At 46.4% G+C, this 16566-nt stretch overlaps 1 protein-coding gene across 9 annotated transcripts in view; it reads left to right on the top strand.

Moving 5' to 3' along the window:
• Positions 1 to 16566, top strand: part of LOC125954387 (protein kinase C-binding protein NELL2-like) — a 74037-nt gene that overhangs the window by 36909 nt on the left and 20562 nt on the right. For all 9 annotated transcript variants that reach the window (XM_049684624.1, XM_049684623.1, XM_049684625.1 and 6 more), the window contains exon 3: positions 11538 to 11648. In XM_049684624.1, coding sequence (XP_049540581.1) covers positions 11538 to 11648 — 111 coding nt within the window. The remainder of the gene's footprint in view (positions 1 to 11537; positions 11649 to 16566) is intronic.

Below are 16566 nucleotides of genomic sequence, written 5' to 3'. Positions count from 1 at the left end.
GTTCTGCTCGGTGCATCAATCATACCCGTTTTCGTTTTAAAACAATATCATTAACCTGCTGGTGGTGTCCGCTTGCAAGAAATGAATGAGTCCCACTGCTGCTGCTGCTGCTGCTGCTGTTGCTGGTGCATTGGTTCTGCAGAATTTCCTTGGAAGTCGTTAAGCTACGAATGAAAGTATAACGTTCCGGAATGCGCTGGTTTGGTAAATGGTTTATGGGAATTCTTAAATTCCCTGCATCCCGGAACAAGTTTTGCTAATTCGTATATCGCTCCCAAGCCCGTGTAGAGTTTGATCGTTTGGCGCTGAAGGGTTTATTATAGCGGCACAACCACTCTTGGGCATTCTTCGGGTTGAGATTCTAGCGTGAAAGGGTTTCTGGTTTCGTCTGCCAAATTCATCGGAATCCAGTTACGGATTCGGGATGCCTTTCCGTCGCCGGGCCCTCCGTTTTGGGTATGAGAAGGAGGGGCAGCAGGGCGCATATTTGTATCGTACGATGCCCATTATGCGCGCTAAACGGGTGGAAATGAACTGGAACGCTTGCGAAATCCATTAAGAGAAGAAGGGACAGAGCGACGTATCATACAAAAGGGCTGGGCTGGGAACAAAAGGAAGAACATCGGTCGATCGAAACTCTTTTGCTTCTTTTTTTTCCTTTTGTTTTTTTTGTTTGGTTCCCTATCCCTCATTCCGTGCCCTTCACCGGCTCATCCTTGGCCTTGGTGAAAACGTGTCGCAAATGATGTAACCATTCGGCGGCTATCCAATGCTAGACGATATCGACGGGCTCGGGGAGTTGGTTGGTGATTGATAAACATTAACTCTTCTTTGCCGTAGAACAAACCACGCATTATTCACCCTCTAGTACGTTAATTCGTACGGTACGGTGGTTCAATAATAATGCGCGAGCATTACCGTTTATTCCACTTATTACTAGCACCTTAGCATCAGGCATCTCAACATAAAATAAAACAGTATATTACATATTCAAATCGACGTTAATCGCTTCTATCACAAGTTGGTCGTCGTTTCGCAAAACCCCGCAACGCGTCAAAGCGTATCGAGTAATTACGGATAGAAAAATTATGTTCGCCCAAGTCCCATAAACTAGCATCAAGGTGACGCGAAATCGGCGATCCTTAATTATGCGACATTAATTCGATAGAACATAGCCTTCAGTCAATCACAGAGAGAGAGAGAAAACAAAGTAGAAAAAACCTGCATCGCTCGAGAATCATCGTCTCCATGGTGATGGTGGACACGGAGGCAACGGCGCCGTGTGGTTGGCAAAAGAGGTTGTCCACCACTTGCATGACAGTTTACGGTTCAAGCATAACTCGAAGGCACAGGATGGATATTGACGGTATGGCGCAGTGTATCAAGTGGCTGGCGTTTGGCGTGACGACAACAACAACGACGACGACGACGACGACGACGTGCAATTGGCGGTAGCGTCGCCGTCTCATGTTACACGAAACACGAGTACCACGGCGAGCCAAACCATATCACAGCCCTCGCTTAACCGCACAACTGTTGGCAGAACTGTTGTTGAGCCCAGTTGTATCGAGCTGATTATTTATATTCTGCGAAACACTTGTCGCAGATGTCGCCATGAATGGGGCGTACTTGGGAGCAGTTGCGTTTGTGAATCACACAATTCGTTCATTGCGTCCCGAAAGGCGCGAATGTAGCAGTCTACTCGGACGGGACTTTCACTTCCGTTGAATCACCGTTTGGTTCCGTTCCGTACAGCTTCAGCACTTGCCGTTCAAGAAGAGTTTAAAGTAGGCCTTTTATTGAGTATGTATTGCAAGGAGCCGAACCTTTCATTACGAAACTGTGTCTTTAGGTCTATAGTCGCCTATGATATGTGGTGGTAACATCTATGCAGACGAGAGACAGCTGCAGACATACGTTGCATAATGACTAAATTTGCATGCATGTACATCAACGCAAATGAAGCCAATCACAGAGACACACTCTTAATGGCCTTGATAGGACCGAACGACATTTGTCATTCCTATCGCCTTTGGCTCAAGACCAGCGAAACCGCAGCTTCCACCAAGTCCACAAAACCTATAGCGTCCACATACAGCAGAGCAGCTGGTCCTGTGGGACAGGCCCCCCCCCAGACCGGCTTTGCTGGCGCCATTACCACCCCGTCGTGTACGATTGAGGTGCATCGCCCACACATCAATACATTTGCTAATTGAATGCAGCGGCCATTATTTATCAACGCCCGGAACGTCGTGGCGTGCGACAGGAATTGCGGCGATGAAATAAATCCCTTTCCTGATACGAATCAACGAGATCCATTTAATCATCGGTGTGGTCCGGTTGGTTGGTTCCGTGATTTGCGCTTGACCAGCGATCTCGCAACCTCGCAGGCGGGTGCTGAAGGTGTGAAGTTCAATTACGAGCTCGCTGGTTTAACTAATGGTCAAATTATGAAGTAGGTGTGTCCGGTTCATAGTTTTATTAATTGTGGTTTACGATCCTCCCGCAGTACCGGCGCACTTAAAGGCGACATGATGATGAATGTTCCGTTGTAATTGAAAAGTCTTGGTACGTGTTGTAAAATTGCGCGATATTTTGGGGGGTGATTTTAGGGCGTATTTTAATTGAATTAAAAAGAACCTTTACAAGAGGGTTCAAAGACCTTTGAGCATGTAACGAGCCAAACGGGCAATGGCGCAGTGCTAAAGCCCGTGCAAGACAGCACCCCCCAACCCCGGTGGTGATACATATTAAACCGCCAGAGTCTAGCGTCTACAACTGTCTGAAGGGGCGAAGCAAGCCGCTGGAACGACCAAATTGCCTCTTGCGTACGCAAACCCCTGTCCGTCTTGCAACTTAATGTGAAAGAGAAGAAGAAGTTTATGAAATCCTCGGAAGCCCTCGGAAAACGGTCGAACGTTCTCGAACCGGCGGCAACATTGCGCCGGGGGTTACGTCGTACCGCCAGTGGCCAGTGAAAGCCAGCGTTCCGCCCGGACAAAGTCCGGAAAAAGTCGTTTAGTAAGCGAAAAGTGGTCATGATTAATTTCAATCAGCATACAAACGACTTTGAGACAAGGCGCAATTTTCGTTCCGATTGTTGGTGGACCACCCAAGAAGTGGACCACGGAAGAAGCGTTCTTCTTCACAAACCGGCTGTGCCAGGCCGGGGCGGCCCGGCCATAGTAGTGTCAGGCAGTGTATATGGACACGCGACTGACTGCTCCACGGATGTCTCCGCTGTGTTGCCAGGCGGAAACGGCAGAGCGCAAAGCAGAGAGAACCAGTCTCGGGGACATCTTCTTGATCTTGTATAACGGAAGTTACGCAGAAAAGCAACATCATGAGCGCGGCATCAGGGCCCAGGAAGCTGGCGCCCCCAGGGCGACAATAAACAGATTTATCGTAGTGTTGGAAGTTTTTTTTTTTTGTTTGTTTGTTCGTTGGTTCCATCTCTTCTAGCTCTTTGCTCTCTCTATTATGTCGCGACGTTTGGTGGAGGGAGGCGGCGGCATCCTCCCCCTGACCAGACGGTGGAGCCGGACGATGGCGTGGCGGCGGACACTACGACTGTCTCGCTTCTCGTGAAATCTAAAACCCCGCCACGTAGAACAACGCTTCGCTTCGATTTCCGCCTTTGCAAAAGTCATCGCCGGGTCGCCACTTTGGTAACCTTTGGATGACCCACGCAAATGGAAGCGAATACATAGTGTAGATAGAGAGAGAGATGGAGTACTTAGTCCATGGTTGCTTTTTGGGAAGTTTCTCCGTTGTTTTCCATTAGCTTGAGGTCCGCTGAGAAGAAAGGGGGTTGATGCTTCCACTCGCTCTCTCTATATATAGCTACCTCGCGTAATGCGTAATGCGCATGGTTTTATGGTTATTGCAGCTCACTAGTAACAAGTTGCTCACGTAGTTAACTATGTGTGAAACGGTTGATGAGAAGCGATGCGCCTCTTTTCGTTCTCTGCGCCAATCGGAGTAGGCTCTTTCCGGTTAGTTGTCGTCGTTCGGACCAAAACTTTTGGCGATTTGTTGTGCTATAATCTCTCCGTTCTGATGGCACACGGAAGAAGTCGCGCCATGGTTTGTCGCGACTCTTCAGACCGCCTGAGAACTGTTGAAACAACAGGAAAGTTGGTTTAAAAAAAATACCAGATAGCTTGATGTTACACACTATGATCGTACATTAAGATTACGTCTCCGATACTACGCCCTAGCTCAAACCACTTGCATTGGTGCTCGCATAATCTGTCGTGTAGAGCTAGTGCTGCCGTGCCGCTTATTCCATGTCTGCGTCAACGACTAGCGATGGGGAGGCCAGCGGGGTAAGGCAGTAGCCAAAACTGTGTTGGCAAACACACGGGCACATATCATACGTTCGGCATAAATCATATCATAACAATATCGTTGCGGTGTCGTGCGCTAGACTGTCGGAAACGTGTTCTCGTCGCGACTGTAAACGACCGGAATGGCGACATGGCTCTGGTTCGTCCCTTCCGGATAACATCTTCCGGGGAATGCTTCCTCCGCCGTCCAGTTACGTTACGTCACCCGTGGCTGTGACTGTGTGTGCGGAGCAGCTTTTTTCGGAGACGAATGTGCTCTAGCACAGAACCACACCGCCATCGGGACACGGGGAGTCAACTGTTGCCATTGGGGCTGTTTGTTGGATTTGCGGTAACGGTGCACGTAATATCCGCATCAGTGAGTGCTTGTTGCATACCCATCGGTTTGGAGTATATTCTAAGCAAGCATGTAGCAACCATTTAAGATTGTTTTCTACGTTCTCATTTTTGGGGTTTTGATTCTGTAATAAACTCGGACCACGAATACTGGCGAAAGGAACATTTCTGTCCGATGGATTTTCTCGCAGTGTATCATACTTCTCGAGAGTCCTTGACTGACAGATAGGCGCTATAGTGCCTCGAGACAACACTAGTGGAGGGTCTATCAAAAAGGAAAGGAAGCAGCGCTCGGACAAGGCCGGATGAATACTAACCACTTAACTGACATTTCCCCACGCTAAGATTGAAGCAAGCAAGGTATCAAGTTACTCCCCCCCCCCCCCCCCCCGTATCCGGGCTGTTTACTCTCTTGCTTCATTGATACCATAGCTTGTGATTTGTCTGTGGGTGAGTCACGTGGTGAAGCATGTGGCATTTTTCCACCACCACCACCAAAAAAAGCTTTCTCTGCCCTGCCGCTGAATGAAGGCACTCCAGCTTACCTTCCACATCCTTACAGAGCACGCAATTTGTCTTAGAAGGGGGGGGGGGGGGGGGGGATAAAGTTCCAAAAAAGTGATTTATCAACCCCCAACTCGTTGCTATTATCTTATTTGTTTTTTTAGGAGATCCTTTGCTGAGAACTAGACAAACATTGTCTCAAACTAATTCTTCACTCGAGGATAATTGACTAACGAATCCGTTCGCAATTCCCGGCTGCTGCACTTCTAATTCGGTAGCACCAACACCGCAATGCCACAAATAGTTGAATGCGTGCCGCGTTCCGAGACATCTTTTTGACCTCGACCGCAAAAAAATGCGTTCGATTAGGCGCCACTAGCAACGGGGGGCGCAACGGGCGCGCGAACCATGGCCAACTTCCTCGAATGTTTGGCAGTGCACCGATGACAGATTGGACGCGTCCGTGTGTTTAACAAATTAGAAGTCATAGACGCGCGTCGCATGTTTGGCGCACCGAGACCGACTCTCATGTTTTGGGGTGGGGAAAAAACACAGTGCAATACACTGAAAGATGGTAGATCTTTCGGTTGTGATTGCGGTCGCCTCCGGAAATCGGGAAATCACTTTCCGCCGCCCAAGGACTAACGATCATCTGTTGTTGTGCAGTGGCTGTTAGCAACTCAATCTGTCTGTCTGTCTGTCTGGTCAATTGTTGTTATACAAACAAACGTTTCTCTTCAACAATAGCCGAAATGATCGTGTATTTCTAAACTGTTTTAATTTATTCCCGAATAGATGCTTGATGAAATAGTTTGATCGACCCACCCGATGCGCATTAGCATTTGAATCGCATAAAAAATCAATCAGACGCCAACGAAATTGAGTGTTCATGTGCCACCACCAGAAAACGCACACACACACGTGCCGAGCCGGGGACGGTGGTATGGCGGTTTCGTTTCCAATCTTTCCGATGGGAGCCCGGCGTGTGCATGTGCCTATATGTTCGACCGACGGTTAATGAATACATTTAAAATCATCACAAAATAAACAATGGCATGGTTGTTGGGCTAGTGGACAGATGGTTTATTTTTTCCGCCGTTGCGAACCGATGTGTCTCCCCAAGACCGTCGACGATGGGGTGGCCTTTAAAAAGCATACTTTATGCTGTCTCAACTGTGGTTGACCCTCGACTGCCGGGTGCCCGGTGGTGGTCGGTCGCTTTAAAATATGTTTGAAAAAAAAAAGCAACTGAGGTGCACGCCGCGCATGGCTTTTGGTTTCCGATCTCGATCCACATTATTTACACACACACACACGGCTAACGGGGAACGACTTTGTCAAATCGCCTTCGCCTTCGATGATTGTCATATTAATGGTCATCATTAGATTCGAGGCTCCTTCTCGCCTACACACTGGGCTGTGTACTAGTATGGCGCAGCGCAGCCCGAACGTGTGCTTCCGCTGTGTCGTCGTCTTCTGGTCGAAGAAGCGTCTTTCGATCGGCAAGCGTTTGATGTAGCGTCGACAAAACGGAACCATCCGGCCAACAGGGTGGGGACAACAGCACGCCAGCGCGCCACAGTAAGCTAGATATGGTCGTTAGTTATCAATGGCTATTTTATTTATTTGAGCTGGACCTGGGGAACTCAAAGTAACACTCGGTGATGCGTAGCACGTATGCGTTTGGTTATTTTATAGAGCATTGATTTATTATTTAAGTCGTCTTCCCCCCTTGCAATCCATCCGACGAATGAAATGGAAACGCTATCGCTTGAAACGAGAAACGCTTGACCGGAATGCGTAATGTAAAGTTCTTCGCCGTGAATTCGCTGACCTACCAACTGAGCTCGAATCGAATTATGATGACACTATTTAAAGCCGCAAATTAACTGAGGTCCTAAGCATCTTTTTAATAATAAACCGAATTTGAAACAAACCGATCAGATCAGAGGAACTTAAAAAGGGCGTTTGGTGTTTGCTCACTTAATGTTGTGCTGTTGCGACAAATTAGGTAATTGCGCCTTAATTGCGCTTCATTATCTGTTAATCTTCAATTCATAAATAACAGTTTTTTTTTGTTGGTTGCACATTTTATTACCCGATTGCATCTTGTCTGTCTTGGTGTGCCATCTGCGCGTATTATCGATCGGAACGGAACGGATTGCAAGTGGGACCCCGTGAACATAAGGTTTCCATTCCATTCGAAACTCTCAGAAATGTCGTCCTCCTTCGTCCGCGGGCTTCCCACGTTCTTCGCAAACCGTTCGCACGCGGTAGGAGTGTAAGATCACCCGTTAAAGCGGATCGGATTATAATTTACTCTCTAGCCTATCGAATTTTGCGGTGTTTTTTTTTCGGGCTTAAGCGTACGCGCGCGCGCACGCCACCGACCGATGGTGTTGCGGTTTTCGCCTGCCCGTGACCATCATAAAACGTGTGTCCGCATGCATATCCATTAGCAAAAACGAAAAAAACAAAAACGAAACCCCAGACCGATGCTAGCGAGCAGAATGGAAAGGAAAACTGCACCGAAAGACATAAAACATGGATCCGTAAAACGAGTAATCCTGTCCAGAGGGGCTGATAATGACGTTCAATCGGCGCCTTGGCGCCGAACGTCGCTTCAGGTGCGCGCAGCAAAAACAAACAGGAAAAAGAAGCCGAAAATCCAACAGACTCGTATTGTTGCTGGCTTCTGGCAGTGATTGCACGCGGCGAATTTCACGGGTAGCCAACGCCAGCAGCGGGGTTGTTAAATAAAGCCGTCAAGCTACTCCACAAAAATTAACCCATCCCCCCCCGGCTGTTTTATAGCATTTAAACATCCATAAGCCGTACTTTATGGCGTAAAGGATTTTGGGTTTTGCGGACCGGAGAAATCACGTTACCGCAGCACTTGTCGCTATCTATGTGTACCTTATGTGCGCACAGCAGAAGAATGATGATGATGATCGGAAAGTGGTATTACGATCGAAACATGAACGAGAAGAGCACGAGAGGCACACGGGTTATGTAAAATCAGTCAACGGGTGATAATCGGTATCTGCTGTAACATAAGTTTGTGGTTGATTTTTTTTTTGTTGTAATATCCTGGCGATTTTGTGTGTTTCGAGATTGTTAAGTCTTTCGATCGAATTCAACTGTTACTACTGTTACCATTTCAGGAAAAGCTCTTAAACAGTAACATAAAGGATGCGTAAAACAAACACAGGTTGCTAGGATGATAAATAAATATGCAAAAATCCATTTAAAGCACTGACTTGAAATTCCACTTCTTTGCACCACTTCGCGAATCGTTCCCATCCAAGTCATCCGAGTCCATTCATCTCACGCACGGCCGACTAAGTCAGAGGGATAGGGGAAACATCACTAAAGGTTGTCATCCTAAACAGTGTTTAGCACTCAGCTTTTCGCCATGGTACATCAATCTTTACCACCACCTCCCCCCTCCCCTCACCGCTGCCGTTTTCCCTTTTACATTATCGCACCATTAGGGGCAGTAACGGTATGCTGCTATCGAGAGCTAGCTATCGTGGGCAAACAGTGTCTCTCTGGACGTGACGTCTAGTAGCATCACGCCCTCCCGTACAGTTTTTCCTCTTCGATACCCACAGCAAACACACACACACACACACGCGCGCGCAGACACACAAATCCACCCCGGGCAGCACTACTGGGGTGTGCTGGTAATCGTTTTAAACGACCTGTGACGAATAAATCTCAATTAAATTATGCTAACCACTTGTCGAGTTTCGATAGCAAAGGGTGAACGAAGAGAAAGAGAGAGAGAGAGAGCGTGAGAAGGAGAAGGATGAGGCGTGTGTTTGGCTGATGATGCTGCGGGGGACCTGCTGCTACCCGGTGAACGTTGCCATTTTACTGCGGCGATTGCCGCTGACCTTTTGTGACGTTGTGGGGAGGAGGTGTGTGATGTTTGTGCTGGGGTGGGTGCCCTTGGCAGCTGCTGCTTGTCGTACTGCGCTGCGCGCTGCAGCTGTTTGCGTTTTCTAATGAAGATTGCTCACATAATATCTTACACGGTTTGGACCTGGACCACCACCCCCTCCCCCGGACCAATTAGTCGACCGCAGCGAGATATGATACATTGTACACGCGTATGTGTCTTCTGATTGTATTAATCATTCATCGCGGCTGTCTGGCGGAAGGTGGGTGGAGAGGTGGCATGTTTGATTGATTTGAGATAAATAGCCAGGATAATTCTAACCTCCTACCGCAGGCTACCGGGCAGAGCCGGGCAAGCGTCGCTCAATAAGTCACTGCTCAATGCAAATTTTCAATCAGGGACATTCATTATGTACGGTTTATATTAAAATATAAGCACCTACAACTTATTACAAGGAGTGATTATAACATATTTTTAAATGTATTTGAAGTACAGGCAGCACGGTTCGAGCTGAAATGATCTGCTCTTTATTCATTTAAGTGGTGTTGCCGCGTGTAATTCCTTCACATACCATTTCTTTCGTTGTTACAATTTTGTTGCGGTACACTTTCTGGACGACTGGTCAACGTTACCGATGACACTGTAACGAATTGTGGCCAGAGATTCAAATTATGTATTCACATGCAGGTGTTAGAGGAATAACCTCTTGTGGATTTGCAATCAAATGTAAAGCAATCAATTTATAACACATTTGGTTCTAAATGTGCACAACTTGTTTTTCACAAAATTAAGAACAAAATGCTTTTGCACGCATGAAAACGATGCGCTCTGCAATTTATAGTGTGACGTTTGATGTTTGTTGTTTTTCTCTATCCTCATCCATCTATAGAAAACTGAGTTTCAATAAATAGCTGTAATATGCTGCCCTATGCTCTTTAGTATTCATGCTATTTCATTAATTATTTATGCTATGAAAAAAATTGCCAAAAACATAGTAATATGGTTGCCCGATCCTGGCGCATATTGTGACGGCAAACAATTGACCCTGATTGGTGCCAGAACCGGAACGACAATCATACACTTTAATTCCCAGATTGTCCTGCCACGGGTGTGACCGTAACGATATCATTAATAACCTATGGCCATACGAGCGACCAACCGCCCTACTCCAGGGTCTCCAGATTCGTGGGCTGTGACAGTTTCAATTAAAATATTATATACCGACGTCTAGCCGGTGGTCTAGTTGTGCGTTGTTCAACATATCGTCTCATCGACCACGTTTCTCGAACGGATTCTATTCCGCATGCTACAACGGTGCGCTAGCTAGCTCGAGGGTCTGGCCAACACTACCGATGGCTACAGAATCGTCTACCGCAACAATTGTAACAATGGAATAATGGGTTGTCAGATCATAAATAATGCAATTCACAACAACGCCGAAGACCGGGTTGTTTGGCACAAAGCCCACCAAGAGCGCTTGGTCCTAGCGTGGTCTATAGTTGACTAACTTCTTGGACTTCAAATGTTTACCCTGTCTGATGCAAAGAGTGTTGCATTTTGCAAAATCTGACCAGACATACGGCATGTCGCTAAACTACAAGAGAGAGAAAGAGAGAGAGAGAGAGAGAGAGAGAGAGAGAGAGAGAGAAACGATTAGCGACTTTGCGTTGGCTAATGTCCAGTAGCGAGAGTACTGTCTGTACTTGTACGATCAATAAATTAATGGAGGATAATGCTGCTATACTTCGTTCTGCTGTCAATGTGTGATTTACAACGTACTGAGATACCAATCCTTGTCTCGATCTCAACTTGTGACGTTTTAATATACGATATTAAATCGTTTGAATCTCTATAGGTAGTTCATTAAAAATATAGGCCTATACTATGTATGCCTACATATACTGTACTATATCATTCAATCTTGCACTTGCATATTCAAATTAATCGATTTTGTATTAATTGCTGGTACTTCTACTTTTAGTACCAATAATGATTATCCGTTTGTGCTGAAACTTCGTTGTTAACGTCGTGAACTATTACTTTCGGTTCGAATAATACCCCGACCTCAGGAGAGCAGCACAAATGACAAATCAAATGACCAGATTTGTTCGAGACAGGCGAATATTTAACTCCATAAATCATCCAGCGCGTGTGCCCTGTTGGCGCCTGTACGCGTGTGGTGTTTGTTCATCCATTTGCTAATGAACGGTGGTAAAGAAGAAAGAGATTTATTGCTGCGTTCCGTTGACGCCGGTGATGAGTAAGGTGAAAAGGATTTCTTTTGCCTTACATTTAATTCTCACCGATGACATCCCAAGGCTGCTTGCCTCTAATTATATTTTTAGGTTCAGCGCAAGAGCGTGTACTGCTCGGTATAAAAACGAAACGAAAATACATTATAATTCTTTCAGACAAAATAAAGGTTCGCTTTTTTCCCTTTACAGGTGGCGCACTGGACCCCGGCATCGATTTACTGGACGCGCTGAATTCACACTCAAATCTATCCCAATATCCAGGAGTCATGATTACGCCATCCCGGGTGTACCATTTGTCAGGTAAGTTTTGGTCTAACTTTAAGCCAAATTTTGAGCTACTCTTGCATTCCGGTCAACAAGTCAGAAACAGTCAACAGGGTGCTGTTTACGGTAAATCAGACTGTTAGATCCTTATCATCTTGTTCTTCTACAACGCAATGAATGAACCACTAAATCGATTTGCTCTCGCTCTCTCTTACTCGCTCTCTCGGAGTGGCTAGTATTGTGGTTTTCCTCTATGAGATCATCGCCCGGAGGTGACATAAAGCTAGTGAGAGACAACAGACCATAATCCAAATCCTGGCGGTCGGGAAACACCCTAGACTTCTTCTCCTTCCCGGAAACCGCAGGAAAGATGCGTGTGGTGGTGGTTTATGGTTATCATTATAAGCTCACGGTCGGGACACGACGACCGCTAGAACAAACGCGTGCGGGAAATAGTCTAGACTATGGCCGCCGTAATGTTTGCAAGTTTTTGCGACCCTGTCTAGACTGCGCCTACTTTCCCGCCACATTTGTTCGATCCTGCGGTATTTCTTCCGGTTCGTTATTCCCGGAAGCTCGCGGCAAAAAAAAAACAACAGGGCGATTGGCTGGCGAGCTGCTGCTGCGGCTGCTGCTGCTGCTGGTGTTTGCCAAGCTTGCGCCATGTTTTCCATTTGATATCGTATTTCAGTCATCTCCTCTCCATGTGGAGCGTCCTATACCATCGAGTTAGTAGCGGTGGTGGCGTGTGAGGTACAAAAACGAACCAAATTGACTGGAACTGGTTGTCATCGGAATTGCATGCAAAACCTTCCTGACAGATGATTTAGGAAAGGTTCTTAGTGTGGCAATATGGATCTGGGATTAACATATTTCAACGCAATATTTGATTTGATTAATTGGTTTTTGTAGGTTTTGTATTACATTACACACGTTTGTAAGAACGTTGAAGTAAATTTGTATTCCCACCCATAATGTCAACAGAAGCACACGACACAGAGGTGTGAGTGTTCGTCACTGATTATACTTTAACCACACAATGCAACCACTGAAATCAAGGACATGTTTAACGCTAGGTTGTGTTTAATGTACTTCGTTTAAAAATTAAAACTTGTTCGCGTAGGAAGTTTGCGATGATCTTCCAACCATCGCAGAAACATTTCGACCAACGATTATCGATGCGTACGACCGGACGGTTTCTATTTTTATTGGTTTTTAATGCATTTCGATCTCACGGCGACACTGGCGACGAGTGTACGACTGTACCACAGTCAACCAGGACCTGTTCCATTAAACGTCAACTTCGGTTTCTTTCGCGTACGCGGCCCGGGGTCCGCACAGCTCCTCAATGATATACGATCCAACCGAGCAATTAGGTCGTAAAACTGAATCAATAACTTTACTTGCGACCGCGTCCAGAGCCCCTTCGTTTGCCCAGCGAACGTCAGCTAAAGTACGAGTGCGAAGGAATGTGTGTGCATGCATGATGCAGTCTTCAGCGTCGTTACCTGCGGTAGTAGCACCGTTGGTGGAGGGATAGTTGGTTTGGTCGACGCAGCCTAAACATGCCTAGACAGCTGTAAGTCACATTTAAGTTTATAGTCTCTTTGAGGTATTTACCGTAAAACCGTGCGAAGACATAAAATAAAGGAATTCAGCATCGTTCATTCCAGAAGCGTTGAAGCAAATTGTGTTTTTAGCGAAGTCGATTCAATTTGCTTTGGTATTAGTTTCGCCTTTTAACTTTGATCGTAATTGCGAGTGACTTTTAAATGTTTTGAAGTACATTACTTTTTTATATTACCTATTGAAACTGCCGGAACAGTATTTTGTTGAAATCATTTACATAATTCTAACTAGATAATGCTATCCATCTGATAGTTAATGTGCTGAAGATACTTTAATGAATGAATCACTCGAAATGAACAGCACCTGGCTCTATACTGAATTGAGTCCCACACTAAATACTTTTCAAATCAAGAAATTGCCCTCAAATCGACCATCAACGTTAACAATTTGTTTGGATGTTTAACTCTATTGTACGGCCCTCGCGCATCGCATCCACTAGTCCTTTTGGGCGAACAAATTGGGTTTGGATCGGCGTGCAGACGCGCGCTGTAAATGGTGCTGTTGACATTCATAAATCCGTTGGCAGACATTTATGGTCGATTTGGGTTCATTAGGAACAATCAGTGGCAACAACAATATCATTGACCAGTTCAATGGCAACCACTATAAGACAGAGGCTTAATAGTAGCATATTGGTTAAAAAGTAGCATTAAATAGAAGTGGTCTCAGTGAACTCCGTAAAATGTAACACAACTTACATGTAAACGTAAAGTGTAAAGGAGTTTGTTATATTTTTTATTAGACTAACAGTACAGTACCTTCGTGAACTTTTTATTGTATGAAACATATACTCCAAAGACGAACCTTTCTCACAGACAGCTCATGAGCGTAAACGTGACCGCGAACGATCTGCAACCAGCCACGCTTACGCACGGCAATAACAATTTAAGTCAATTTGGATCAACAACGTACACCGATTTTCTGTGGAGTGTACTCCGCCGGACGCTCAGATTGATAGCGGCGTGATTTGCCACGTGTGTGTGTATGAGAGAGAGATAAGTGTGCTAGGTCTTTCGTCATGTTGCTTGGGACATCAACCGAACACTGCTGATCATATGTTCTTCACTGATGCTAACGATGCCAAGGACAATAAACTAACGGTAGCCCGTTGTTGCTTAATCTTAAATCTTACGCGAATTAGTTACAGTTTATTGAAGGCCTATTTGCCTAAGCGTTTACAAATATTTCTTTTAAATTCACATTTTCATCATTTGCACTGTTATGGCCAAAGGTGTAAGGAGTTTAAACCGCACGGGGAGGGCCCCATAACCATATTCAGCGAGTTTAGCAAGATGACATCGCGAGTCAGTGTGTGCTATCAAACCGCATTAGAGGCACGCGTTGTGCAGACAGTGAGTGTTAAGCAAGCAATCACAACACTCCGCGGGTAAAATGGAAAATTTATGGAGTTTAGTGTTGACAGTGATCGCGCGGCTCGCCATGTTCGGGGTGATTGATGTTTGCCTTTCGCAAAGCAGTAACATTTTGTACATCAGCGCCGTTGCCTCTCCCAGTCACTTCCTTTGGTAAGATTTCCGCTGCAATGCGTACCAAAAAAAAAAAGCTTCGTGTTATTGAAGGGCGTCGTAACTATATCTAACGGTTATTTTCGCAGGAGTGAGCAGCTTGCAAAGTTACTTGCAGCAAATGGACACAACGTTACGTTGCTCAACATCTACAAGGAAGGTAGTGCCAAAAACCTGCACTTCCTTAAGCTGGATGGCATCGAGGAAGGCCTGGAGGCCGAAGGACCAGTCGACTACTTGGATCTACACCAAATGTCGCCATTTCAGTTGCTATCCTCGTTTGCGGATTTGGAGTACTCCGTGTGTGAGCATGCTCTAGTGTCGCCAACGCTCCAGCGGTTGCTACAATATCCGACAAGCTTCGTCTTTCAACTGATTATTCACGATCATCTTGCTGGACCGTGTTTGTTGCTGCTGCTGGAAGCGTTTCGCCATCCTCCGCTAGTAATGGCGTCTGCTGCCAGTTGCTACATTACAAGTGCCCTCCTTTTCGGCTCCCCAGTCTTCACTGGGTTTGTCCCAAGCCAACTACACGATGTGCCCTTGCAGATGGGACTGCTTGATCGAGGATACAACTTTCTTATTACGCACCTGGAAATTATGTCCAAGCAGTACTTCTACAATCCAGCAATCGATCGACTAGTACAGCGTCACTTTGAAAATACAACATCCGTTTCGCAATACGAGTCGAGGGCCATCCTCGTGCTATCTAATTCGCTATCCTTGTTGGATCCTCCGGAACCTCGGATCAGCCAAATCATCGGTGTTGGCGGACTGCATATCAACGCAGCGAGACCGATTCACTCGTATTTAGCCAACGATCTGGGCCAGTATAGAAAACGGGTGCTTGTGTCGTTCGGAACCAACGTACTGATAAGCACGTTGGGCAATGGAACAATCGATGCCATAGTGACGGTAGCTCGCGCGATGCCCTCCGTGAAATTCCTCTGGAAAACTGACACGCACAAGTCCCCGCTTAACGTGCCACTTCCCAGCAACGTTCTCACCGCAGCGTGGTTCCCGCAGAATGATCTGCTTGGTGGTGGCATCGTTGATGTCTTTGTAACGCACGGTGGACTGTTGAGTGTGCAAGAAGCAATTTGGCACGGGGTGCCCATGCTCGGTGTTCCCATTTACAGTGATCAATATCAAACCGTCCGCCGACTAGAACGATTGGGCATCGGTAGACGGTTGCTTTTGGAGGCCTTAAGTGCAGGCTCGTTGCAGGAACACTTACAAGCGTTGATTAATGATGAAAGGTACGTGACTAATGAGTAAAGGGCCAACCCTTGCGTTTTGTGATGTCTGTCTGCAGGGCGGGGTGCGTTGTTTTCTCTCCATTCCCCAGGTACAAGGAGCGTGCCCGCAATATTTCGCGCCTGGTTCGTGATGTACAGCCACCATCCCGAGCGAAAGCTGTCTGGACAATCGAATGGGTGATGAGAAATCACCAAACGAGCAATCCTCTTCTCGAGGATCTTAGCGGTGTAGGATTCATCGAGAAGTACGCCTTGGACGTGGCGGTCTTCGTTCTACTCACGATCAGTTGCTTCACCGTCGCTCTGTTCCACCTGTCAACTGCCTGCTACCGATACCTAATTTATCGCTTTGCAATAAAAAAGAAAATGGAATAAAGCTTTTGTTTGTGGAACCGGTCCCCACTCCCCCCACGAGAGGCCACCATATACCGTTCGATACCACCGTTCACACTCGCTCGCTCGCTCGCTCGCTCAAGAGGCTATTTGTTAGCCTTGGTGAAATGTATGATGAAGTGCAGCCCGGGATGGAATGGAACACAG

Source organism: Anopheles darlingi, chromosome 3 (genome assembly GCF_943734745.1).
Source record: "Anopheles darlingi chromosome 3, idAnoDarlMG_H_01, whole genome shotgun sequence".
In the NCBI taxonomy this organism is placed as follows: domain Eukaryota; kingdom Metazoa; phylum Arthropoda; class Insecta; order Diptera; family Culicidae; genus Anopheles; species Anopheles darlingi.
Note: the sequence above shows the minus strand (reverse complement) of the source record. Positions and strands in the feature narration are given on the sequence as shown.